The sequence below is a fragment of the Protomyctophum parallelum genome (genome assembly GCF_964188405.1).
Source record: "Protomyctophum parallelum genome assembly, chromosome: 12".
Classification (NCBI taxonomy): domain Eukaryota; kingdom Metazoa; phylum Chordata; class Actinopteri; order Myctophiformes; family Myctophidae; genus Protomyctophum; species Protomyctophum parallelum.
Genome location: NC_139712.1, coordinates 44,760,481 through 44,787,753, shown reverse-complemented (window position 1 = coordinate 44,787,753; position 27,273 = coordinate 44,760,481). Strand labels below are relative to the sequence as shown.

At 42.7% G+C, this 27,273-nt stretch overlaps 1 protein-coding gene across 2 annotated transcripts; it reads left to right on the top strand.

Moving 5' to 3' along the window:
* The first annotated feature begins 3,172 nt into the window (after positions 1–3,172).
* LOC310868233 (2-(3-amino-3-carboxypropyl)histidine synthase subunit 2-like) lies at positions 3,173–27,273 on the top strand. Of its 2 annotated transcripts, XR_014570066.1 has the most exons (9): positions 3,173–3,392; positions 5,922–6,086; positions 7,073–7,185; positions 8,249–8,469; positions 9,355–10,017; positions 10,745–10,933; positions 12,809–12,964; positions 21,419–21,543; positions 26,968–27,273. XR_014570066.1 is itself a non-coding variant. In XM_083778565.1 (7 exons), exons 2-7 carry the CDS (start codon positions 5,937–5,939, stop codon positions 12,931–12,933), a joined length of 1,461 nt encoding a protein of 486 aa, XP_083634691.1. In that variant the 5' UTR covers positions 3,173–3,392; positions 5,922–5,936; the 3' UTR covers positions 12,934–13,902. The 2 variants fall into 2 exon arrangements, 1 of the variants encoding a protein (XP_083634691.1); XM_083778565.1 differs by lacking the exons at positions 21,419–21,543; positions 26,968–27,273 and having other exon boundaries at positions 12,809–13,902.

Here is a 27,273-nt window from a genome sequence, read left to right as displayed (position 1 = left end):
TGTTATATCTTCCAGCTGTTGTCAAGTGTATTTCCCCCCTACAAGTTTTTGCTCATTGTTTCATGTTCAATGGACGTTCCGTCTTCCAGTGCTGTATCTGCATAGAGAGGTTCATGGCAGTGGTTCTCCCAGTGCTCTTCCTCAAGTACAAACCCCTCAGGTACAGGGTGGCTTGCTCTGCGGTGGCCTCGCTGGTCATTATTGGGATCACACTGTTATACATGATGTTGTCATTGTTGGGTATTCTCAAGATATTTTATGTTGTGTATTTGGGGCAATGTGTATTTTTCATGTCAGTGATGCTGTTGTGCAGCCTGGCCGTTCTCAGGGCTCTGAAACGGCCCATGCCAGGGGAGACGGGGAGGGAGAGGGAGAGGGACAACAGCATGAAGAGGAGAGCCTTCATTATCATCTGCATGATCATGGTGTCATTTGTGGGAAGTGGCTTACTTTGGTGCATTTTTATCATTCGTACCATGCAAGGATTCTTGTTAGATGTCGCAATGTTTTACAATATATCTATGTTCATTAGTGTGGCCGCTGGGTTTGTTCATCCACTGCTGTACCTCTGCCAAAAGACTGGCAAACTGCCCTGTGTTAATTGTTAAACGTAGATAGTATACTTATCATATAGTGAATGCTCAGAAATTATATCTGTAGTTATATTAATTACAGTGAGAGGTCATGGCTAGTAGGTGTTCGATTTTTATATGTAATCCTTATATGTTATTAATTGTGTTATTGTCTATTTGTATTCTTTTTTCTCTCTGCTATATTCCTTGACTTGTTTTGCTGTAATTTTATCTGGTTTTGTAAAGCACTTTTTAAACTTTTTAATGTAACAATACAGTAAACAATGTTTATTGTCGTAGTGGGAATCCAAATACTATCACACTTGTAGGTATGATGTATGTACTTAGTTGCTTCATTAAAGTTGGACTCACACATAAGGGTTTTTTAAATCTTTAATTTTTGTTGTTTTGAGGATTCCTCAATTCCTCCACATAATAATGTTCGAGAAACACTGGTATTATGACAGTCTTCCTCTGTCTAACCTCCCTTTTATAAATCGTTTATTCAGTTGTTAAATGTTACACTAGTGCCTTTGCCACAGAGACACACCCCGTGCTAACGTAGGCCTATGCCACTACATAATCTACACATCACCCATCTGGGCAGAGACAGACTCAGGGTTAGGGCTTAACATACTGTATACATTAGCAATGCTTTCATATCAAAATAATGTTTTCAACCATTGATCCTCGGACCACCAGTTGTCCTTGAGGGGGTTCCAGGTGGTCCCCAGCTTAATGTAGGAGAGTTGTTAACCAAATGGACTGGACCCTTATAGATCTTTATTTATTAATAATAATAACAACAACAACAACAACAACAACAACAACAACAATAACAATAACAATAACAATAACAATAACAATAACAATAACAATAACAATAATAATAATAATAATAACTTTATTTATATAGCACCTTTGTAGACAAGGTCACAATTAAAGTGCTGTCCAACAAATCTACACTAAAAGCAGGGGAGACAACACAATAAAATAATATGCAACATAGAAAATCAACAATTGTCCAATGCTAAAAAGAATTGTAGTTAAAAGAATGCATTATAAAAACAACAAGATCTACAGAAGACAAAATTCATACAAAGTTCAACAGGCGAAATTAATGCAAAAATTCAGGAGGCAGGAGGAGGAATGCTTTTCTGAACAGATATGTTTTGTACAATAGATTTAAAGGTTGCAATAGTATCTTCTTGTCGGATGCTTTTGGGAAGGGTGTTCCAAATTTTTGTGGCACAGCCACAGACAGAGAATGTACAGGTCCATTTGATTTAATTTTACGCTTAAGAGTTATATTATTGTTTAACACCTGTATCACTTCATTTTCGCAAAGTCTACACAATTAGAGGATGTAGAATAATTGTTATTTTGATCAACTTTGCCTGATACCACATCGATTCAGCATAATTGTGGACACAAACACAATCTTATCCAACGAAACAACAAAATATAAAGTTTTGGGTCTGCGAGTCTAAATCTCATCAAATGTTGGTCCGTGGCTCAAATGCCGATTAAATAATGGACCTTGACATTAGCAGGGTTGAAAACCACTGCTGTATTGTATCAACAACACTATCTCAACTCTTTATTTTCGCAGATAAGTAAGCCTGGGACCGAGGCTAATGTCAACTGGGCTACATTGTCACAATCACGTGCATGTGGTCTTGATGTTTGTTTGATATTCTGGCTATTAGTGTTTCCCTCTTTGAAGGCACTGAGTTAGTGATAGTTATCTATTCTAGACTATAGCCTACTGCAAACCAGATGCAATGTTAAACACACTATTCCTGTAATTCAGCCTTTTTCCCACAAGGTGGTAGCATTGCACTGTACTTTATTTAAGTATAGAAGTTATGTGTACATCCAGCACCACCCCAGCTCTAACGGGGAAAACAGGGGCAATTTCTTGTAGTCTTTCAATCTAAACAACATTCTATTCCTGATACTGTTACCTGCAGTCAGTTGGCAAAGTTCCATTCCATTCCACGTAATGCAAACTAGTGTTTTAGTACAATGGGGGTCCCAAGATGACATGCAGTTTAAGGAGCTTTTTAATAGAAGAAAGGAAGAAAGAAAGGAAGGAAGGAAGGAAGGAAGGAATGGTGATTTATAATAGAAATAAACACATATTTGTTTATAGATTTCCTGTTCTTTCATAGAAATGTGTATTTGCTTATCATGGTTTCGCCCACAAAGTAGCAGTTTTTGTATCGACTTGTGCTTTCGTTTGAAATGTACCCATTCTACATTCTGTGAAATAAATAAAGATTTCAATCAATCAATCAATCAATCTATCTATCTATCTATCTATCAATCAATCAATCAATCAATCAATCAATCAATCAATCAATCAATCAATCAATCAATCAATCAATCAATCAATCAATCAATCAATCAATCAATCAATCAAACAAACAAACAAACAAACAAACAAACAAACAATATAAAATGTCCCTTTCCCCCAAAGCGCTATAGCTCTCCTGTCCGCTAGATGGCCGTAGTGAGTCATTAGAACTACAAACTTCAAACCGGATATTTACATCCAGGTTGTTGTTGGTGTGCGTGACGTCACGGCAATGATTTTGACATGATGACTGATCAGCACGTGTGGACTTACTAAACTATATAAACGATAATAACAACGGAGATATATGTTAAATAACCCTCTGATCGCTGCATTAATGAACACGACATGTTGCCGACAGCACAACTAATGTTCCTGTGAGGGCTCGGAGGGATGATGTCATGATGATGAGGAGGAGTTGCGGAGCCTGGCCGATTCTACTCTACTTCAACACACATTCAGTGAGTGATCGGCACAAACATCATCATTCATAGCGGGTATCAAACGTTAATTTCAGTGGTTTTCATCCGGCATTTTCACAATTCATATCAAGGTCCATTTATTTATTCGGCATTTGAGCCTCAAGCGTATATTTTGTGTGTCATTGTTGGATAAGATTTTGTCCACATTCCATGATGTGGTACCGCGCATGCATTTAGGAGAGAGAATAGCCCCTCTCGGAACCGCCTGGGTCTCAAAAATGTCAGAAACTTCAGTAGCATTGGGTTCTGACTTGTAGGGCTAGAGAGATAACTGACAAATAAGATGCATTGATCAAAAATAACAATTCTTCGTATGCTCAAATAGTGTCAGTAATGCAGATATTTAACAATAATATTCTTAAGAGCATATAACATCAAATGGATGCGTTATGCTGGGTCATTTAATTGGTTCCCCTTCCAAGGACCACTGGTGGTCCCCGGACCACTGTTTGAGAAGCGCTGCTGTATAATAATTGCGGCTATCAAACGTTTAAACTTTATTTATTTCATGGACCCCCATAACTACGGGTATTTGTACAGTGGTTCTCAAACTTTTTCATTAAGGGAACCTTTTTTCTAGTTTGCAGAACAAAGCACAGGAAAGTATAGTTCAAATCAATACACTGATCGTTTTAATCTAACCCCTGAGAGTGTACAAATGCAATAGTACTAGTAATAGTAGTGATAATAATCTGCCTGTGGAATAAGGTCGGATTGGATGAGTCCCTGCTCAGTACACAGTGACAGTTCTCCCCCCAAATCTCTGTAATGGGCCCATTTTCCCTGATGGCAAATTTGCAATGTTACAGCTGATGCAACATGAAAACTCCTGTCGGACGGTCGTTAAAAGTAGATTTTTCTCTCTGTCATTGCCTCGTATTTCTAGGTAATTTAAATAATGTCATGCACATTATTTTGTCCAGTGCATAGCCTACTGCAGGCCTTGTTGACTATAGCGGGCTTGCCTTGTTTGGCTGAGGCGAGGCAGTAGACTCCCTTTTCCCTGATAAGATATGTCGGAATTGTGACTCTATTGTGTATTTATGTTTAAACATGTGGTTTCACAAAAGTCCACTATTGAGCATTGGCAACTTTCTGTCAATAAACTATGTGAAGCGTTGGAAGACAAGTGTTCTTCTTTTGCTGTGTTTTTTTGCACCGGCAAAAGTTGGACATTTTGTGAAAGAAACCAAAGGTTTTACAGAGAGGACGATCCAAGTTGTCCATAGAGGTGCACAAAATTTGTTTTTAATTCAAACATTTTTAACTTTCCCTGCCCTGGAACAAAATATTTTGTGACAGGGGTCCACGACCAAATACATATTGTTGCCGGGGAAACGAGGCTGACGGGGGTCCACGACCAAATACATATTGTTGCCGGGGAAACGAGGCTGACGGGGGTCCACGACCAAATACATATTGTTGCCGGGGAAACGAGGCTGACGGGGGTCCACGACCAAATACATATTGTTGCCGGGGAAACGAGGCTGACGGGGGTCCACGACCAAATACATATTGTTGCCGGGGAAACGAGGCTGACGGGGGTCCACGACCAAATACATATTGTTGCCGGGGAAACGAGGCCCAGCATGAAAGCGTGACGTCACAGCATGGCGTCACATCGCCTTATATAAACCGGCATGTGTATAATGAAATGAAACAGAGTGAATGGAAGCAGACAAGGAAGGAGGACGTACTAGTGCATTATGAAGTAAGAATCTAATATATCTGAGTTAGGTTAACGTTATAATACCGGTTCTTCTCCGCCAAGACCTACTCACACAGAATAACATAACATCTGCAAGCTAGCTTGCGAGGGACTATCCGAGAAATCCCATGGATTTAAGCGAATGCTTTAATTGTCCCTTCTAAACCTGCTACCTTTATATACTGTCCTCTACGTAAGGGGTTTACACTTTTACTTTTACAGTCCTTTACTTAAAACACGATTCTCTCAAAGGCAGTAGAGAATCTCCATAACACATATCATTTTTTGGGGGTCCATGACACGAAATGGTTTGAGAAAACGAGAACCACCGATACAGCGAAACTCATATCCGTGTGAAGTGACTCAAGTGAGGGGCGCTCTTATAATCATACGTCATCTCATTCCGGCCAATCACAATTTGCGTCTTCACTTTTCCGTCTTACATTTTCGGCCCTCACATTTTATCCTCAATATGTACTTTGTTCAGCCAATTAATCCACGCTATGGGATGATCAGCCAATCTTCAGATCATCGCTCAAATTCACAAAAAACACACAACGCTGGGCATAGGACAAACACAGGTTTCTCCAGAAAACTGTTTTACTGATTTTTTTTAATCGTCCTCAGTCCTCCGAGTAGTAGCTTACTAGCTTGCAGCTAGCATTTCAACGTATTTTCTTTTCTTATTCTAAACTGACCATGGATTTACTTCATGACGTTTGTCATTTGATCGTGTCATTCCCGGTGTATTTCTGTAGCATTCTGTCGACTAAACAAAGTACCACTGACTGATTTCACAGCCTCTCGTGTGAGTCATGACGGATGCGTTCAGCAGCAGCTCGGAGGCAGTCCTTCAGCGCGTACTGGATGCACCAGCGGAGAGCAGCGTTCCTTTGGAGAGCCTGGAAGAGGTTTATCAGATCAAGAAGACCTGTGACTTCATCAGTCACAATCAGTACAAAAAGGTAGGCGCTGGCGGCACATGTTATACCGGGAAATGCACTCACTGTCTGTGTTCAATAGGCAAAGGCAGGATTTGACGCTGTAACGTTAAGAGCGTTATAGCGTTACTCTGTTATTCTCAGGCTTGACATTAACCCATTTAGACCCGAGTTAAAAACATTCACTTTGAAAGAATATATATTCAAAGATTTGTGCCACATTTTTACGATTTTTCAAAAATAGCAGACCTACAAGCTCGTAGCGTCATAGGCGGCGGGTGCATAAGGCTAGGGAAGGCTTAGCCTTCCCAAAAATTATGCTGGGTATTTTTTTTATATATATAATATATGTGCGCAGCATTATAGAAGGTGTCAGAACTCAGCAGCGCCAGTGCCCGCACGGTTCACAGTTCACACCACTGCAGCAACACTGGCACGTTCAGTGGAGTGACTGCTGTCTCTGTGCCGTCTGTGGAGAGCCATGAGCCGCGACTCCCGGAGGGGCAGCAACACGCCAACACCGCCGGGTAATCTACACTGTCACTGACTGACTGACTCGAGACTTGAGAAAAAGACGTCCAAAAGTCGTTGTCTGTGTATAGGCTAATTCATTGGTAAAAGTATGCTAAATAACTCATTTTTAGACCATCTGGGAAATAAATAAATAAATAAATCCGCGGCGGCGGCCTCGCTCCGCTCGGCCGCGAGAATCCCCCCCCAACGCAATTCTATAGCCTACCCAAAGGTAAAACGCACCCGCCGCCTATGCGTAGCGTGCCATTGAGTGGCGCGCTATGAGCTTGTAGATCTGCTATTTTTCAATAGCTAAATTATAACATAATGTTTAAAACACCCAAAATGGATTAAGGTCACTGTTTTATTATCCTAATGTTCTATGGGTTATTATAGACTAAAATGCTTAAATTCTGCCTCAAATACAGTATACTTCTTTCTTTCAGTATGGTACTTTATTTATTTTTTACTTGATTTCACATAAATCCTCCGTATAGGTTGCCCTGCAGTTTCCTGATGAGCTACTGGTCGATGCAGTGGCCATAGCGGACGAGATAGAGAAGGGAACCCAAGCCAAAGCGTACATACTCGGAGACACGTCCTATGGCAGGTAACGGCGGGTACATGGAACACGACTGCAGGAGACTTCCATCTGCATTTGCAGACACAGATGAAGCAGCATGTGTTGACTTTGTTGACTAGAACTGGCAAAGAATGTTTGTCGACTACCTGACACAAACGAAATGAAAAACCAAGCTATGATGACTAAAGGCTAAATATACTGACAATTTCATCAACAAATCAAAACTACACTAAAATGTGAGGGAGGGACTAATGGAGAAGAGATCCAGTTTAACTAAAAACAGAAAGACTTGGTTGCACAACTGGTGTTGTGCTCTGAAAATAGCAGATCTACATGAGCTTGTAGATTGGCTATTTCCAGCATGCAACCAAGTGTAAAGCCTGCCAAAATACATTTTTGTAACTGTATTCTGTCGACTGAAATCTTACTATATTTAGTCGACTAAAACTAGACTACGACTAAAACATTTCAGATGACAAAAACTCAAGATTGTGTGCACATCTCAATGCCTATATTTAGGCCAAGTGCTGGATGTCAGGCATCGAGGCAAACATCAAGGAAGAGAAAGAACATCCGCACACTAGTTTCTAGAGCTCCATGAGACTTACTTTATTTAGAGGCAACGTTTCGACCTACTAGGTCTTCATCAGGCCAATATTTGTCTCAATTTTATCAATATTTGTATTATGTAGTATAGACCTAGTAGGACAAAACGTTGCAATCTGTTGCCTCCAAATAACCCATTTCGGGCGGGAACCCCTTTTGGTGTTAGCATTATGTTATGCTTTAGCTATTGAAAAATAGCGGATCTACAAGCTCATAGCGCGCCACCGAGTGGCACGCTACGAGCTTGTAGGTCTGCTATTTTAGAAAACGACTGACATAAAACATAGCTTTTTCAGAAAACTGTCATGATGTAGAAGACATTTCTCATTCAAAATGGGATAAAGTAAGTCTCATGGAGCTCTAGAAACTAGTGTGCGGATGTTCTTTCTCTTCCTAGATGACAAAAACTGCCATTTTATTGCTGTCAATTTCTGTGACGCGGCCATTCACTCACCTCTCCTCCTCTTCCCGTTGCGGTTGCCAGTTGCTGCGTGGACGAAGTGGCAGCGGAGCACACGTTAGCGGACTGCATGGTGCACTACGGCAGGGCGTGCCTCAGCCCCTCCCGGAGGCTGCCGCTCATGTACGTCTTCGAGAGGCGGCCCGTGGACCTGGAGAAGTGCGTGGCGTGCTTCAAAGAACTCTATCCCGACGCGCAGAGTCACGTCGTAGTCCTGTACGACGTCAACTACGCCCACGTTATCGGTAAGGTGCTCCGACAGCAGCGGGGGGGGGGGGGGGGGGGGGGGAAGCACTTGCGTGTTTTTCTTTAGTAAAAGTATCAATACTGTAAGTAGAAGTCCGGAATTCTAAAGGTTTTGGCATCAAACAGCAGAATGTCCCCATTTCATCAAGTTTTCAAATGTATGTAAACATCTTTTGATGTGACACATTGTGAACGGCTATTTTCAAATGCCCTAAATTAAGTATTGGAAATTGGAAAAGCTCAAGTCAAGTTCAAATACCTCAAAAGTACTATAGTACTATACTTAACCCATTCTGACCGGGCACCCATTTTGGTGTCGGCATCATGTTATGCTTTAGCTATTGAAAAATAGCAGATCTACAAGCTCATATCGCGCCACCGAGTGGCGCGATACAAGCTTGTAGGTCTGCTATTTTTGAAAAAAATCGAACAACGACTGCCATTTTTAAAATCTGATCTCAGGTCAGAATGGGTTCATCAGACCAGTGTGTGTCCGGCGGAAACCTCGTATGAATCTGATCTCAGGACAGAATGGGTTAAGTAAATGTACTTACTGTACACCACTGTCCAAGAGGTTGAAACAGTGGAATAGTGTTTCACTTTGGATGAGACCTCCCTAGAATGTGATATTAATTAGATGATAAGTAGTGGAAGACATAGAATCACTGGCATGTGGTTAAAATACAATTAAAAGGTTGCTTATTGTATGTTCTTTTTTCCAAGACCATACAATATCAGATTGTATAAGCATGGCTTATCTTTACTAGCTAATAAGACAGTCACGCGTACTCTAGTATGTCAATGTTTAAACAAAGGGAGTTTGTTTCACCTCGGTTTAGGGTTGTTAGTTCTAAGTTGTGAACTCAATATCTTCCCTCACTCAGACGATCTCCTCGCCCTCCTGACGCCAGAGTATCAGAACGTGGTCGCCTCAGCGCTCCTCGTGGACGGGGAACAGTGTCACGGTCAACGCGACGAGGCCCAAAGCGACGGCGAGGTCGTCTGCCAGTTCGGCAGGCGCTTCGCCCTGAAAAGCGGCACGAGCATCAAGGACTACGGCATGTTCTTCGTGGGCGTCAAGGGCGCCCCGGCCTTGAGGAACTTCATGATGACGTGGAACGGCTGCTCTTTCTGCTCCTTCGACCCGACGTTGGCGACGGGCCGCGCCGAGTCGGCGGGCGTCAACCGGGCCCTGATGAAGCGCTACTACGCCGTGGAGCGAGCCAAGGACGCCAACGTGGTGGGCATCCTGGTGGGCACGCTGGGCGTGGCGGACTACCTCGCCATCATCCAGCAGCTGAAGGGCGCCATCCGCAGGGCGGGCAAGAAGAGCTACGTGTTCGCCATGGGCAAGATCAACGTGGCCAAGCTGGCCAACTTCCTGGAGATCGACGTGTACGTGCTCATCGCCTGCCCCGAGAACTCCCTGCTGGACTCCAGCGAGTTCTACAGGCCCGTGGTCACGCCGTTCGAGATGGAGCTGGCCTGCAACAAGCACAGGGAGTGGTCGGAGGAGTACGTGACGGACTTTCGCCACCTGCTGCCAGGTACTGTACATACTGACCGCTTAAACCCTATAAATCATTGCTGTCGGCCCGGAATCTCCATATTTAAACTTTTTTGTGTGTGTTGTTTCTTCTTCGTTAATGAATAGATCATGAGCATCACACAAAAGCAAGTGACAGGTGGTCTTGTGTGAATAAAAATAGAGAACAATGAATCGTAAATGGTGCAAATATACTACATCATTTAACATTAGATTACATGATTAATAATCATCAATATGCAGATCATAAGTGCAAGATGCCAAATGTATGCATATTTCACACCAAAAATATCTGGTGTGATCTGCTATTTTTGAAAAAACCTTGAAAATGTGGCGTGAAACTTTGAATATTATTATTTCACAGTGAACGTCTTTAACTCAAATCTTAGCTTCTGGAGAGTCCCTGGAACAACATATTTTCAGTCAAATACAGATAATTCTTGACATGAAATAGTTTGAGAACCACTGATATAAAAACAGGGCTTTCAGAAAACAGATTTTTCTGAAAATGATTTGGAAGACATTGTAGAATATGTTCTCGGGTCTTAATGGGTTTAGCAACAGAGGAAAGAAGGGCACAAATACATTGCAAATATGTCAGTGTCATATATGTTCATTGCTGGCACATACAGTATAGAAGCATGAAAGGTGAGTCGAGATGTGAACGTAGGGAAGGTCCTAAAGCGACTGAAGGATGAAAGAGATATTCATTGCCCTCTCTGTTCCAGGCGGGCTGAGTCACGTGCCCTTGACCGGCGAGGAGGAGGAGAGTGACGACGACGACACGGACGTGTCGCTGATCACCGGAGCGCTGCGAACACGGCACATGATCCGCGACGGACCCCCGCCTCGACCGTCCGACGCCTCGGTGGTCCTGAGGAACCCCTCGCTCACTGTGGCCAACACCAACGCTGCAGGTACACGCACACATGCACGCACACACACATATACATGTTGCATGCAGAATTAGGCCTCTTTCAGACGGCGACGGTCTCCAGATAAAACGGCAAAGTCCCGTGTTGCGTTCTCATTTTTTATTGACTCTTTACACGAGAACGCACACTTATGAAGGCGCTATAATGTCGCCGGTAGGTAGGAAGGTGGCGGTAACGGGCTGGGGGTGCATACTTAGTTTAGACTAGTCATTGGTTAGACATGGGTTAAGGTTAGGTTTAGGTGTGCTGCCCCGTGGGAGGTTAGGTTTAGGGTGAGGGTTTGAGATAGGTTGTAGTTAAGAAGAACCTGGTAGCTCCCCCTTCACACAACCCTATCAGGGTTTTGAATGGCGCTTCCAGACCACAACGGGGTTGTGGCCGTCGCTCGCTGCCTGCTTTCTACTAACGCATGGAGTGACACACAATTTCAACCTCCTGAAAACACTGTTCTCGTCTAAAGGGACCCCAGCAAACGATACTTTATTTTGCCGTTTTCTATGAACACCGTTCTCGTGTAAAGACCACCTAAGTCTGTTCCGTTGTATTCTGGAATTTTTGCAGAGACTAAAGGCCTTAAAAAATGTGCGATTGAAGCTCTATTATCTAACCTTAAATGTTATTTTGTCCAATCTGTATGGTAGAGTATGGTAGACCTGACGTCGAAATGAAAAAAAAAAGGCTTCTGAAAGAATATATATTCAAAGATTTGTGCCACATTTTCGCGATTTTTCAAAAATAGAAGACCTACAAGCTCGTGGTGCGCTTTGAGCTTGTAGATCTGCTATTTTTCAATAGCTAAAGTACAACATAAGGGGTTCCCACCCAAAATGGGTTAATACAATATAATTTATACAATCTTGTATGGTAGAGTATCTTCATACAATATAACTTGGGGTGGTTGTATTTGGTCTCCCTGCTCTTCTATATACCATTCAGATCCTGTGTCTGGTTTGACACATAATATTGTTTCTGGTTTGATACAGAAATGAAATGTCTCCCCTGAGAAAGCAGGTAGGCTCTAACAAGCTATTGTCTGCACATGCGTAGGAGACCCAGGTTCAAATCCAGGGTAGTACAGTATACTTTAATCCATTCTGACCTGAGATCAGATTCAGACGAGGTTTCCACTGGACACACACTGGTCTGATTAACCCATTCTGACCTGAGATCAGATTCTAAAAATGTCAGTCGTTCTGGAATTTTTCAAAAATAGCAGACCTACAAGCTCGTATCGCGCCACTCGGTGGCACGCTATGAGCTTGTAGATCTGCTATTTTTCAATAGCTAAAGCATAACATGATGATAACACCAAAATGGGTTCCCGTTCAGAATGGGTTAATACAGCTTCAATTCACCCGGAGATATAATAAATGTCGTCAGGAGTACTGTATATATCGACACACAAAGTGAATATTACTAAAGCTACACAATTTCTTATTCAGGAATGAGGTGCACTTTCGTATCGTTTGTTCATGCCCCGTGATCTTTAAAGACCTTACAGGCCAATATGTGTGTTACCCAGGTTCTATGTTCCCCACCATGCAAAAAAGGTTCTTTGTTTCCCCACTTAGAATAAACCTAAACCAGAAACCTAACCTAGTCATTTTAGTAATTCTAGTAAGACTAAAAGTATTTTAGCAACTTAGTCTTAGTGTTAGTAGCAAAGTCTGATTTACCGTAAGCTCAGTCTTAGGCCTGCCTAAAGTTCAACAAAGATGGCAAAAACAAACATTCTTTGTTCTGTACTTTTACAATTGTATAGTACAAAACACTGAAGTCCTTAAAGACCTTACAGTTAAATATGTGAGGCATGAATAAAGCATGGTTAAAAACACTTTTCTTTTTCATGTCTTGCAGCGTCCTTCTTGGCCGGTCGTAGCTGGCAGGGTTTAGAACGGAAGCTGGGAGAGACGCCTGTGGTGAAGGCGGTGGAGGGGAGGAGAGGCATAGCTATCGCTTATGAAGAGGAGGGAGCATCCTGATCTGTGGTGAACGCAGTGGAGGGGAGGAGAGGTAAATGGTGCATTTATATAGCGCCATTATCCAAGGCGCTTCGCATAGATTGTGCATTACATGCACCCGTTCACACACCGATGGCGGAGGAAACCATGCAAGGCACCAACCTGCACATCGGAAGCAATTAGGGGGTTCAGAGTCTTGCTCAAGGAGACAAGGACACTAATTCTGGGAGAAGCCCGGGATCGAACCGGGAACCTCATGGTTCCCACCTGGCTGTTCTACCGGCCACTCTACCCCTGAGCCACTGCTGCTATCGCTTATGAAGAGGAGGGAACATCCTGATGAACATTTCACCCATTAACCCCTTTTGGTGTTAGCATTATGCTATGCTTTAGCTATTGAAAAATAGCAGATCTACAAGCTCGTAGGTTCTGCTATTTTTGAAAAATCGAAGAACGACATTTTTAGAATCTGATCTCAGGTCAAAATGGGTTAAGATTCTACAAAGGCCTAACCCTAACCCTCAAATCAGTATTTCTCACACTTTATACCCATCTAGATCGGGAACCCCTATGCGTATAACTATATACCTTTTCAATCCGGGAATCCCCTTTTGGGGTGGTCGTTGCTATGCGCAGAATATTACGACATACATTTTCTGCTTTTCAGAATCTGCCTCGGGTCTAAATGGGTTAAAGATTTTAGCAGATGTACTTGTATATCTGCCATTTTGTCAATAGCTACGGAGCATGTAATTAATGTTATTAGTTGTAAATGATCCATGACAATGGCAGTGTTAATATGTATTATTGATATTTATATTCTCACTGTGGTCCTGTTTTGATACAGACCACTATCGCCAAGCTGTAGATTTGTCTATTTTAACTTTTTGTCCTGCTCATGAATCATTGTGCAAAGTTTGCAAACATATAAACTTCTCGCAAAAAGTAAGACTGGTTTCAATGCTATTTGGAATGACCATACTGCAATGTTTCATAAAAATGTAACTCTGCATTTACGTTGTTAGGGGCAGAAGAATAATCTTCTTAAAGCTGCAATATTCATTTGCTCAGAGAGGCTTACATTTTTCACTTGAAAAGCAAAATCCTAACATTTTCTTTAGATATTGGTCCAATGTTTTTGAAAGTTTCGTGCAGATTGCTCAAAATACCCCAGGAGGAGATCAATTTGAACTGTTTTTCATATAATTCAAAATGGAGGGAGATCTAAAGGTCAGAGGGCATACAGTATGTCAACGAGACGTTTATTGAAGTTTCATGGCTGTAGGTCAAGCGGTTTATGAGCTATGACTGTTCAAAGTTAGCATTTTGCAATTGATTGCTATATAGCGCCACTCTTTGGCCAATGCTTGTGATTTTCATGTCTTTTCAGTTTGGCATGTATATCCCTCTATCATAATAATAATAATAATAATAATAATGGATTGCATTTTATAGCGCTTTTCTATGCACTACATGCCTACTCAAGTGCTTACAATGGTCCATTCATTCATACGTTGGGAGGTGAAGCGGCGAACAGTCAACGCCAGCGTCCTCACTTCCCACATTCACACACCAATGGTGGCAACCAATGGAGGCAATGTGGGGTTCAGTGTCTTGCCCAGCAAGGACACTTCGACATGTGGACAGGAGCCGGGATTCGAACCGCCGACCCACGGATCATTGGACGACCCACTCTAGTTTCTGGGCCACAGCCGCCCTCCCAAGTTTAATAAAAAACAAATGAAGGGGGAAAAAGCGACTGCACAGTTAAGCCAGAACTGCGAGAAGTGGCGGAACGATACAACTAACAAAAACGATGGCATGCAGCTGGCCGCCTAAACATTCAAACAAATTGTCATTGATAGCTTTGATCAATCAGAGTTTGCTGCTTATGCTAGATAGAGAAGTTATGTCAGCCTGAGAAATGTACAGATAAAAAAAAACATCTGTTGTAAGAGTTAATCCCATATGTATTCAATTCAATTAAGATGTATTATAAAATAACCACAGATGAACTAGGGGCCCCCAAAATAACCACAGATGAACTGGGGGCCCCCCAAAATAACCACAGATGAACTGTGGACCCCCCAAAATAATCACATTAGAACTGGGCCCCAAAATAATCTTTTTTGAGCTGGGGACCCTGACAAGCTCACAACACCTTGTTGCGAGATTGAATAACATTAGACCAGTATTTGCTTCTGTACAATATACAATCAATACAATATACAATGATTTAATACCACAATGCAATGATAGATTCAGTTAAATCCATTTTACAGCTCTTATAAGAGGGGATCACTGTTGAGCATATTATTTCTGCTCAGAGATTCTATTCACAATCACAACGAGCAGAAATGACTCCATGTATCTATTCATAGACACTCCACCAGAGGGAGTACTCCCTGCACTTTAGATGGCCAATGAAACACATGATTATTTATTTTACACCTGAATGTAGAATTAAACTTCATGTGGGTCAACTCAATATTAGCTTAAGCTTAGGTAACATGTACATTTTGACTTGTATCAAAATGTATCTTAAACCATTCTGGGCGTTTGGTGTTTTGAACATTATGTTACACTTTAGCTATGGAAAAATAGCAGATGCTTTTTTGGGTCCTTGGCCAAATACAGATCATTCTGGGGGTCCTTGACATGAAAATGTTTGAGCACCGCTGACATAAAAAACATGAGGTTTTTCAGAAAACTGTCAGGATTTAGAAGCCTTTTTGTAGAATCGTCCTCAGGTCTAAATGGGTTAACTGGTACAGCCATCCTCCTCGTACATCTGATTTGTGTTCCATTGGGGACTCAATGGGTTGAGGCAAGGCAGACCATTATGTACATATTATCTGTACACAAAGATCATTCAACTTGTTTTAACTACATTTAAATAGAAATAAAGAATAATGAACAGAATCTATACGAATATTGGAATCAGAGAGCTGCACATGAGCGGTAAGAAACACACACACACCTGCAGAGACCATCAAAAAGTGACTTTACCAATACGTTATTATGAATGGTTGTGTAACCTTATTTCCAGTATACATTATGATGTTCATCTCATGTTATTCATCCTCGTGTCCTGGCTATGATACATTATATGACGTACAGTAAGAGACGAGATGTCTCTCTTAGGCCTGATAGCTATTGTTTATGGTACAGCTTGTCCTTGTGCTCGTGGCAGAATGACTGTACCACAGGCCTGTCCTTATACTCAATGTCCATCTACTGTACCACAGGCCTGCCCGTGCATCGCCCTTCGATTTTTCAAAAATAGCAGACCTACAAGCTCGTATCGCGCCACTCGGTGGCGCGATATGAGCTTGTAGATCTGCTATTTTTAAATAGCTAAAGCATAACATGATGCTGACACCAAAATGGGTGCCCGGTCAGAATGGGTTAAAGATCTGTAAGGCTCGAACAAAGCCAACTCGGAACGTGACACAGACATTGTGACAATAGCTAATCTGCAAGTTCATAGCAACTTAGCAACGCAAGCAATTGTCAGCTTAATTCTAGATCTGCTATTTCCACAGTCAAACTAAATGTAATGCCTCAACTCCTGCAATTCCAAGTGCCTGTCAGGGTGGGGCGTTCCGAGTTCAAATATTATTTTGGGGGGTTCCCAGTTCAAAGATGATTATCTTGGGGGGGTTCCCACTTCCCAGTTCAAATAGGATTATTTTTGGGGGGTGACAGCCTGAAAAGGTTGAGAACACCGCCACCTTCTAAGTAGTGCCTCTGACCTTGTTATCTCCTATTACTGATTAGAGCTTAGTCATTCATGTGTGTATTTGAAGGGGAGGCATACTATCATCCGACAGAGCATTGCTCCGACGGGGCAATGCTCCGAGGTGCGCTGCGGGTCGGGAGAGGGTTGCGGTTAGGTTTAGGTGTCTGCCCCGGGGGAGGTTAGGGTTAGGGTGAGGGAGGAGGTAGGTTGTCGTTCGGACCAATGCTCCGTCGGGATGAAAGTACTGCACTCTATTTGAAGAAGCAGACAGTCGTAGAAGCAGTACTCGGATTCTTTTACGTAAGTAAGTTGGAAAAACTCGGTTACAAGTACATTTTTACTTGAGAAGCATTTCCATCAAAATATACAGTATAGAACAAACAAAGTAAAAACAAAACAAATGAGGATAAATAACACTTGGATCTGTAGTCTCCCTGTATACTAGGGTCACAAACAGACCGTGTGCATCCTTCATGATGCTGGTAGTGGCAGCCTTATTCCTACACCTGTCGATGGTAAATGTCACCGAGGGCAGGAAGGCTGCATCCAATGATCTTTAGGGCAGGCTTCAGCACCCGCTGTCTGCCTCAGAGCAGCTTCCATCACACACAGCCATAGACATATAAACGTAGACGCCCTTTCAGGCTCTGGAGCGTATGTGCTGAGCGGAAATGATGCGCTGTGATTGGCCAGTAATCACTTAAGTGACGTAATGTGCCTTCCACACTTCCGGCATACTTCCTTCCCCAGTGTAAATTCTTCCTTCAACACACATCGCTCCAACCAACTGCAGCTACTATTTTTTAAATATCTATGGTTAGAATGCTCTCCACCGCATACCAATAATGTAATGTGGAAATAATAGGCATAAAAGAATAGAACTTGGCAACAGTTAAAAGCACAGGAGCACCAATTAAAAGTAGCCTGGGTTCCAGCCTCATGATTCTCTGCGTTCCGCGGATCTGAAAAAAATAAAAAAATAAAGATTGTGGAGCTGAAAATCTTTTGAAATATAATTGTTTTATGTAGGAAAAGAAAATGGGATATTTACTGACCTGCGAATGGGTCCCGGCCCAGTGTTTGGGAACCACTGCTGTAGAAAGCATGAACAATAGAGTGTCACAGTCCCGCCCCCTCGAGAGACCCGGAAAAGAATTCCCCGTTCATTTTCCTCATAGACTTTTCAGAAAGTATTTATTTAAAGACGTTTACGCCGTGGACAAAGCCAACTCTTGTCATGACAAACCATGACAATAAACACAATGTTTTGGGCCGAACAAATAATTAGAAAGAAGAAAAAAACAGCAGGTTACAACACTTTTTGTTGTTGTTTTACTTCAAAATATTGTGTGTTTTTTGTCATGATTTGTCACAACTCGAGTTGGCTTCTTACGACGCTTAAAAGGTCTTTAAATAAATACTTTTTGAAATGACTATGGGGGAAATGCATTGGGAATTATTTCCTGGGCCTGGTGTCGTCATGAAAGGGGGCGGGACTGCGACGCTCTATTTGCTCTCTCTCTCTCTCTCTCTCGCTCTCCCATGTGCACACCACGTGGTGTTTACCCAAATCCACACAGGCAGCTGATCATACAGGCAAAACTAGTCTGCTTGGAAGTTGGATTAGGCCAGGCACAGGTCTTATCTGTGTGTGTGTGTGCACGCGTGTGCGTGTGTGTGTGTGCGTGTGCGTGTGCCGAGTGCGTGTGTGTGTCTGTGCACATTACTGTTACTATCATAGCAAAGATTACTCATGCCTTTCATTTTATTTGGCTGTCAACTGGCTTGATAATCTTTCATGCACAGACATAGTCACACGCAGTCTTAAAGGCTCATTTCATGAGCATGCGTACAAAAAATAAAGCCACTGCACGCGCTCACACAGACACACGCACATCACGTGAGAGCATGCCGCCTAAATATTGAGGTCCCATAATGTTTTATTAAAATGTCTCCTGTAGGAAAAAAAAGTTTTGCACACCTAGAAATCAGGCGTATGCACAGGTGTCGGCCAATGGACATCAATGAAAGGAATAGAATACACCCGCACACTGTGTATTTGCTCGGTACATGAGTATTTTCTTTTTAATAATTATTATATTTTTAAAAACTGAGCAAATACACAGTTTTGAATTCTATTCCTTTCATTATAATGTCTCCGAAATGGCCTTTCCAATGAAGTCAGGAACATCTTCTTCCTAAGACATCATCTTCTGTTGTGTTTGCGATTATTATTAAGCATTGCTGTTGGGAAGACAGTTATTTTTTATTTATTTTTATCTCCAAATCTTTTTTTTTAATGAATGCCACATTTTATTCCACAATCGTATAGTTCACTACTATAGTGTGTCTCTGGACAGCTCTGTGTTAATGTTAATAGTGTGTAAGTGACAGGACTAATTATATACGAAAATAGATTGAAAATGGTCGAAGTGGTCCCGTCCTGCTAACCCCATCCCAAAGGGAGCCGAGGCCTGTTTATTTGTCATGTCCCTCAGCGTGTAAAGACTTTAAGTCACAGAGAGATGATGGAGAGAAAGGATAGACGGGCACATGCAGTACTGAACACTAAAACCCCTTGACAGAGTCGCACAAAGTCGTAATCGAGGATTTTGTAGGTGCGTGTTATTTTTACCAGTCTGTCGCTGTGGAGCGCTTGCCCCTGAATCACAGGTGATGAGATGAGATGAGATTAATGCTTGTAAACACACGCACTTTGATGTATGAGCCTGGCGGGACACACGCACACTCCCAGGAATTCTTTCTCACACGTGCACCCAATAGTGGACACTCAAATATGTGAATGTTCTAATATCAGTTTTTAATATCACTGTCAATGCAAACGCAATACATTTACAGAACCGCACTGAAACCAAACCACACAATGAGAGCACAAGTCAGCAAGATGGTACAATAGTGGGTGCTATTAATTCAGCACCCAGGAAGTGGTTGGGGATCAGGATCCCCAAATATGTATCTTTCTCTACTCTGAGACACGTGTGCTGGCTTCCACTCTTCTTCCTTCCAACACACTTTTCTCTCTTTGCAACAGAAGTACTTTTAACCCCTCACTCCATGCATTTAAATAACCGGAATGTTTCGGAATGCCGGTTTGTAAGGTCAGGGCCGTACCACCATAGTAGCTGTAGCTATCTATAAAACGAGTCAATGAGAGGTGTGGAGTGGACTGCTGGCCCTTCAGGTATGCGGTCAGGTGTACGCCTGGCTCAGGGAGGAGGACGCCCCTGCCATGCAGAGTCCATAGGGTCACTACCTGGTGGTGAGCAAGGGGCAAGGCCAGGATGACCTCCCAGCTGAAGACCATATACCTACAGGCTGGCGCTTAGCCACCGTCGGATGTGCGTCAGGCAGAAATGCCCTGCAGGACAGGTATACCAACATCTGCCTCGACTGCCTGTCGTGAGTTTTATTTAGTGGTTCCTGTTTAATCCCTGCCTAATGATTGTGTCACACTCTGCCCCTGCGCGTGCCTGCCTCTGCCCATGCCCTGTGTATGTAGGCCACTTGGTGCCCTTGCCCTGACATGATTTAGTATTGATTACTCTGTGTTGCTATAGCTGAGTTGAGTCCTGAGGACATGGGCCTAACGCCGCCTTTAGATAAGGCCGGCATGCAGTTTAGGTCATTCGGTCACAGCTGCCAGCTGGAGAGTAAGCTTTTGTTTTATCATCAGGCTGTGCAGGGGAGAGAGAGATGTAGAAGAGATCACATGTATTATTGTTTGCCTTTAGCCAATGGGCTCTATACACACACACACACCATTTTTGAAAGAACTTAATTGGGCCGCTTACCTACTTCCTTCACAGGTGTTACCTTACTGATGATACTAATGTAATGAAGGCTCTGTTCCATTCTGGTCAAACAGAGTCAGAGAGCTGCTGCTGTGCGTGTTGGCTCACAAAACACACTGCTACACCAGTGGGTTTCAAAGTGTCCTTGAGTGGGTTCTAAATGGCCCTGTGTGTAGCTCTGGAACCAAATGGACCCATAAGGGTCCATTTGGTTCCATTTGTACACTCTCAGAAGTAGGAAGTAGGGATGCGGCCCGGAAGTAGGAAGAGTTATTCTGTGTGCATATATAGTCCATTATAATCTGACAGTCAGGGAAGATCGAGTCAGTTTGTCTGCGTTCTTTGCTGGTGTTGTGTGTGTGTGTGTGTGTGTGTGTGTGTGTGTGTGTGTGGGAGAGGGAGAGGGAGGGGAGACTGGAAGTGAAGGGTGTGTATGCGACAATCCCTGAAGGCAACGACCCAAGCATCTCTGGGTTCATAGAAGGACAGGGACTAGTACACAGCAATGGTCTCTGTGAGTCCTCTGTGACTCACAGAGGAGAGAGAGGGGGGAGAATAAAGAGCGGTTGTTGGACTCTTATGCTGGAGTGAGAAGAGTGAAAGAATGGAACAAGAGTAAGAGGACAAAGAGAGAAGACAGAGAAGGTGAATATAACAGTCCACACGTCACAGTTACTCAGTTATAACAGTTTCAGTTATAGTATTATTCTCATTCTTATAGAGAGATAGAGACTAAGACAGACAGAGAGAGAGAGAGAAAGGAATCAGTACGAGAAGAAGGTTCTGACAAGAGGACAGCAGTAGGAAGTGGAGCCAGGAGGAATTTGAAGGGAAGACGACAACCTCCAAAGCATCGGTGAGTTAAATTGCGCGCGCACACGTTAAACGTTAAAGCGATACAGGCACATTTCAGGTCTTCATGTGTTAACCCTAATAATCATTGTGTTTCCAGATGATGAGCTCCGCTCGGATCCACGACAGATCCAAGGTGAAGTCTTTCTGGGAGAAGATCATCGTTCAGCACACGGAGGAGATGGGCAGAGAGGACGGCAGAATGAGAAACAGTGCTCTGGCAAGGTCAATTCACTCAACGCGCCGATCTCGTCATTTTCAAATGATCGGAAAACAGATCGGGAGCAAAGAAACGTGATTTTGGGACATGCCTACAGTACAATATCCAAAATATAATATTTTGGATATTGTACTGTTGTGATATGGCATTTGTTCTGCAGTATATCAATATAAATTAAGATCGGGGAAAAAACGGTACTGGCAGATACAAAAACATATAATAATAATTATAATACAATCATCGTCATCATCTATAAACCTCATAACATGCAACATGCTGTGAGCTTGTATATCGTCTATTTTCGCTGTAGGCCTATAGTATAAAACAGTGGTTTTCAACCTTTTTCATGTCAAGGTCCATTATTTATTCTGCATTTTGAGCCATGGATTTAGCCTCTCAGACCCAAAACTGAACAATCATTTGTTGTCATTGGATAAGATGTCATCCACATTTCCATGCTGTACAGACAATAACAAAATATCCTAATTCTAAACCATGGATTACTCCTCATATTAAATATAGTCTCAGTGAAAAGCAGAAGGCTTTTCAACGCAAGGACTGGGCCGCCCTCAAAATAATTGACAGGCAAATTAGGAATGACATTCTTAAGGCCAAACTCAATTACAAAAATAATATAGAGCAGGAGTTTAAAAACATGAACACAAAACAAGCCTTCAATAAAGTAAAAAGTAAAAATCCTAACTGGTGGTGAGACAAGACAAAATAACTGCACAACTCCAGATCCTACCACCTTTGCAAACACTCTGAACACTTTTTACAAACGGTTTGACAATCACGACTACTCTGCTGCCTGTGAGGAACTGTTGGGAGCCCTCCCCTTTCAGGAGCCGCCGCATCCCCCCTTTCACCGAGGAGGACGTCCGACAGCTGCTGGCCAGGTGTAAGCCTGGCAAGGCACCAGGGCCGGATGGCATCTCGGCTAAGGTGCTCAAGCTCTGTGCCATGGAGCTCTCCCCCATCCTTCACTCCATCTTCTGGGAATCCTACAGGACAGCATCCGTACCCACCCCCTGGAAAACATCCACCATCATACCGGTACCCAAGAAACCCCGCCCCTCAGAACCTAACCACTATAGACCCGTAGCATTAACATCAATAATGATGAAATGCCTGGAAAGATTGATCCTAAACATCATTCTGCCAGCTGTCAGGTCACAGCTGGACCCTTTCCAGTTTGCCTATAGGGCAAAGAGGGGGACAGAGGATGCTGTGGCATGCCTCCTTCATTCCCTTCTCCAACATCTGGACTCATCTTCGGACAATTTTGCCACTATTCTCTTCGTTGATTTCAGTTCTGCTTTCAACACTATTCAACGCCATCACATGATCAAGAAACTGCACCTCCTCAATATCCCACCACTCCTCATACACTGGACTCAGTTTCCTGAGTAACAGACCACAAGCAGTTAAAGTAGGTACATCGTTCTCATCAACTGTTATCACCAACACAGGGGCCCCCCAAGGCTGTGTCCTCAGTCCTTTCCTCTATACACTATACACAAATGACTGTACTAGCCCCTCACCCAGCAACATCACATATTTCAAATACTCTGATGATACTGCTATTCTCGGACTGCTCCATGACAATAACTCTATCACGGTCTATCAGAACACCATTTCTCATTTTACACAGTGGTGCACTGACAACTATTTAGTGTTGAATGTGGACAAAACAAAATAACTGGTCATTGTAACAACCCACACTGGACTTAACCCACTTTTCATTAATGGTAAGACAATAGAACAGGTTGCCAGTTTCACATATCTTGGACTCACACTGGACAATAGACTTAGGTTTGATCAACATATTACATCTATCCAGTCACGTTTTCAGCAAAGACTTCATGTAATCCGCAAGTTAAGATCATTATCTGTTGCTCCTCATCTTCTTTTATTATTGTACAAAAGCATTATCCAACCTATTCTGTTATACTGTTCCGCATGTTACTACCCATGCCTAACAGAAACAAACTTTTCAGTATTACCCGTATTGCTTCCAAGATTATCAGACTTCCCACACCAACACTTTCTGATATGAACAATAATGCCATCACACGGCTAGCACTCTCAATATCACGTGACACTGATCATCCCCTGTATCGCTTCTTCAACCTCATGCATCGAAAGTTTACCAGCAACCATATTCCAAAATGTGAGAACACTTGGTCACTCCTAAACCATATGGAAGAATGTACTGTACCTATATGCTGTTCGAAGTGCAGAAAGTGCAGTTGAGATTATTGAAAATCCTCATAGCACATAATCTACGGAGGGTTTCATTTTACACTCTCAACAGTTAGAGATCTAAGGGTCCATTTGGTTACCAACTCTCCATCATTTAGCTCGGGACCACTTGGAACACCTTCAAGGACCACTGGTTGAGAACCACTGGTAAAGATATCATCAGTGGAGCGGGGATACGTGGTTAACCTGCGCTCACTCCTCTCCATGCTCTCCTCCCACCCCTCGTCACCCCCGGCATTATGTTTCCCGCAGATATTAGCTGATCTCTGGGCATTAAACACATAACTCGCCGGGTTCAAATCAACATTCACAGGCTACTATGTGATGACTGACGAGGCCTTAACAAAGCCACTGTTGGGCTGTTGTAAACACGAGTAAACATCGGTGGTGCTCTGTAGGCTAATAAAGTTATACCAAGATGTCTGTGGAATTAGGGCCTATAGGCATTAGTGCCATACAGAGATTAACCAATTAGCTGCTCCGGGCGGAACGTTACGTCAGAAGGAATCCAACTAGCAACTGCTTCTGGTGTAATGTTCCATCTGATAAGCTTTATTATTGATATTAAACAGGATCGCTGATTTCTATTTCTATTATTATTTTGGCTTGGCCTTTCCTTCTTTAGCGATCCTAGACCGGGTTGCGCAACCACGCTGCTGTCCAGGCTGACTAAAAAGCTGAATAACTCGAAGTTTACGGAGCTCTCCATGGTTTGGATAAAACGTGCGATGTTCGGAGGTCTTTGCTGATTATCCGGTGGTCTAGGATGGAAACATTGGCGCTTTCTAGAGCAAGGATGGCTTCATTTTAGCTCGCTACCATTGGCGACTGAGGTTGGCTGTGCGTCCAGCAGGTGGCAGTATAAGTGTTAAAGAATGGACTGGGACACCCCTGTTTGTGTCTTGACTGCATAAATCCATAGAAATGCATTGAACAGATACACACAGAAAAGGAAGTAAATCATTCCAGGGGGGCCTTCATAGTGTATTGTTAAATTAAATATGAAGATATTGTATAGCTATATTATTAGTATTTTCAGTTCCCCCATAATTAGGTAACTGTCTGTGAACAAGTAGGACACTACAGGTGGAAAATGTACTTGCATGTTTTACTTAAGTAAAAGTATCAATACTGCAATATAGAAATTAATTCAAAATTCAATTAAAAAAAAGTACTATACAGAATGTCCCATTTCAAGTTCTCAAATGTCTAGAAATCTTTTGAAAATATCAGATGTAGGCTACAAGCTCAAAATGTGTTGCATCGCGACACAAGATCGGCTATTTTCAAATGACCAAAATCTATGGCTGAAGTGGTTAATGCATGTTACTTTACAGTAAGTCACAACTGCACATGACAGATGTACAATTATAGGTCACAAGTTGTGACCTAGAATGTAAAAAATGTAATTGTTCCAAGAATGTAACGGAACCAAATCTAGAACCAAAGTTATTTTGGTGAAAAAGGGGCTTTAATGTTTTGGCCTATGACTAATAGAGCATACTTCCAAAAGTGCTTTCACTCAAGTTCTGAGTCCTGACCATAGGGAGTATGGACATGGTGGCTTGCCATGTTAGTGTCTTAACTGCAGAATCCATATAAATATCCATGCACTATGGCCCTCATTTATCAACCGTGCGTACGCCAAAATATGGGCGCACGCCGAAATTACCGACATTTTCGGCATTTAACATTTCCGGCAAAGCTTGAAATTGAACGTGACAACGTTCAAAACCCACGTCTACTCGGCAGCTGTCGTACGCTTTGTCCTCACCTGTTTTTCTGTCCTAGAACAGCGGAGCAGCATTGTCTGACCAGCTGAGAGGCTGCCAAAGGCATCGAATTGATCGAAACATATGTATTCACTCCTAAAATGTTAATATAAAACTGTATGTATATGGGCTACATGTAAAAAAAAAAAAAAAGAAAAGGAAAAGAAAAAAGGAATAGACCTACAAGATGTGTCTTTGTGTCATATGAAATTTGTAGGAGCTTTCCAACTTTACAATTAAAATCACGCTTGATTTAAGCCATTTAAACAGTGTTTTGCATGAGCGCATACATGCGAGGATTTGGGCTCTCTGTGCTGGAATATTTCCATGACGTTGGAAAGTAGCCATAGTGCAATGCAGCTGCGGAGAGTCCCAACGTGGTATAGCCTACTGTAGCCTAATCTACAGCAGGCCGATGTCTTTCTGGAGTTACGGTATATGTGCAATATAATAAACCTGACACGTCGCTCAAATGCCAAATGTACCAGGCTGCCAGCGCAAGATGGAACTGCATCGGAGATATAGGTATATTACCCAGCCAGCCCACCACCAGCCACACATGAGGCTATATACGGTTTTGGCTGGACATTCATATAATGACAGTTGACAGCCCGGCCACTGCAGTGACTAACGACTGCGAGGCAATCTAAATAGACTGTCGAACGTGCATGGTCACTTGGTCAGTTGGTCACGGACGGACCACTGTGATAGAGAGAGACAGTTGCTTGCAAATAGCGATATGTGCGTGCGTGCGGGGGGTGAGGCGGGCAGCAAGGGAAGTGAAGCGAGAGGAGAAACAGACAGCTTTATTTAATGTGTCATGTAGGTGCGTGCGTGCATGACAGCAAGGCAAGCGAGGTGAGAGGGAAACAGACAGGGTAGGCCTACAACTTTATTTAATTCATGCAGGTGTTCGTTGTTTATTTATTTAACAACACACCAGTTAGTTGGGCTTGCAAGTTGCGTGTGCGTGCAGCGTGTGTGCGTCTGTGTGTGTGTGTATGAGAGAGGGGGGTGAGGCGGGGAGAAAGGCACGGTAACCATGGTTTCCAGATCGTATAGCAGTGGTTCAGGTCGCAAAAACGAGGGCGAGGCTTGATTTCTTAGGGCGTGCCAGATCAAATTCAGCCGTGACATTTATTAACGTGAGAACAAAATTAAGGAAGGATCAGCTGTTTGCGATCACTTTATAAATGCCATGGCGACGTGGGTGTACTACGAAACCTGCACTCGAATCTGTGGCAGATTTTACACTCGATTGATAAATGAGGGCCTATATGTGTAGATTGTGTACTTGCCTATGTAAACTCTTAATTTCCATTTTCACATTTTAATGTGATTTAAACTTCTTCCCTTGCTTCTCTCTTGTTCTGTCCTCTGGTCTCTTTCCAGGCTGAAAGAAATCTGGTGGCAGAGGCTGATGCAGAAGCACGAACTCCAGAAGGGCTTTTTTGAGGAACGACTAAATCGGGCCAAGAGAGCTGTGCACTAGTTCTTCAGCAACTTAAAGGGGAATACCATTCATTTTCAACATTGAACTATGTCATTAATATAACTGTCAGTTGTTGGGTGATAATAATAATAATAATAAAAGGTCCCCCCTTCTGTTGGTAGCTTAGAACTGGAGGTCTACCTTGGGGTCATGTAATCATGGGACATCATGTGTACTCTTTGGCCTGTGCTTGTAGATCTGCTATC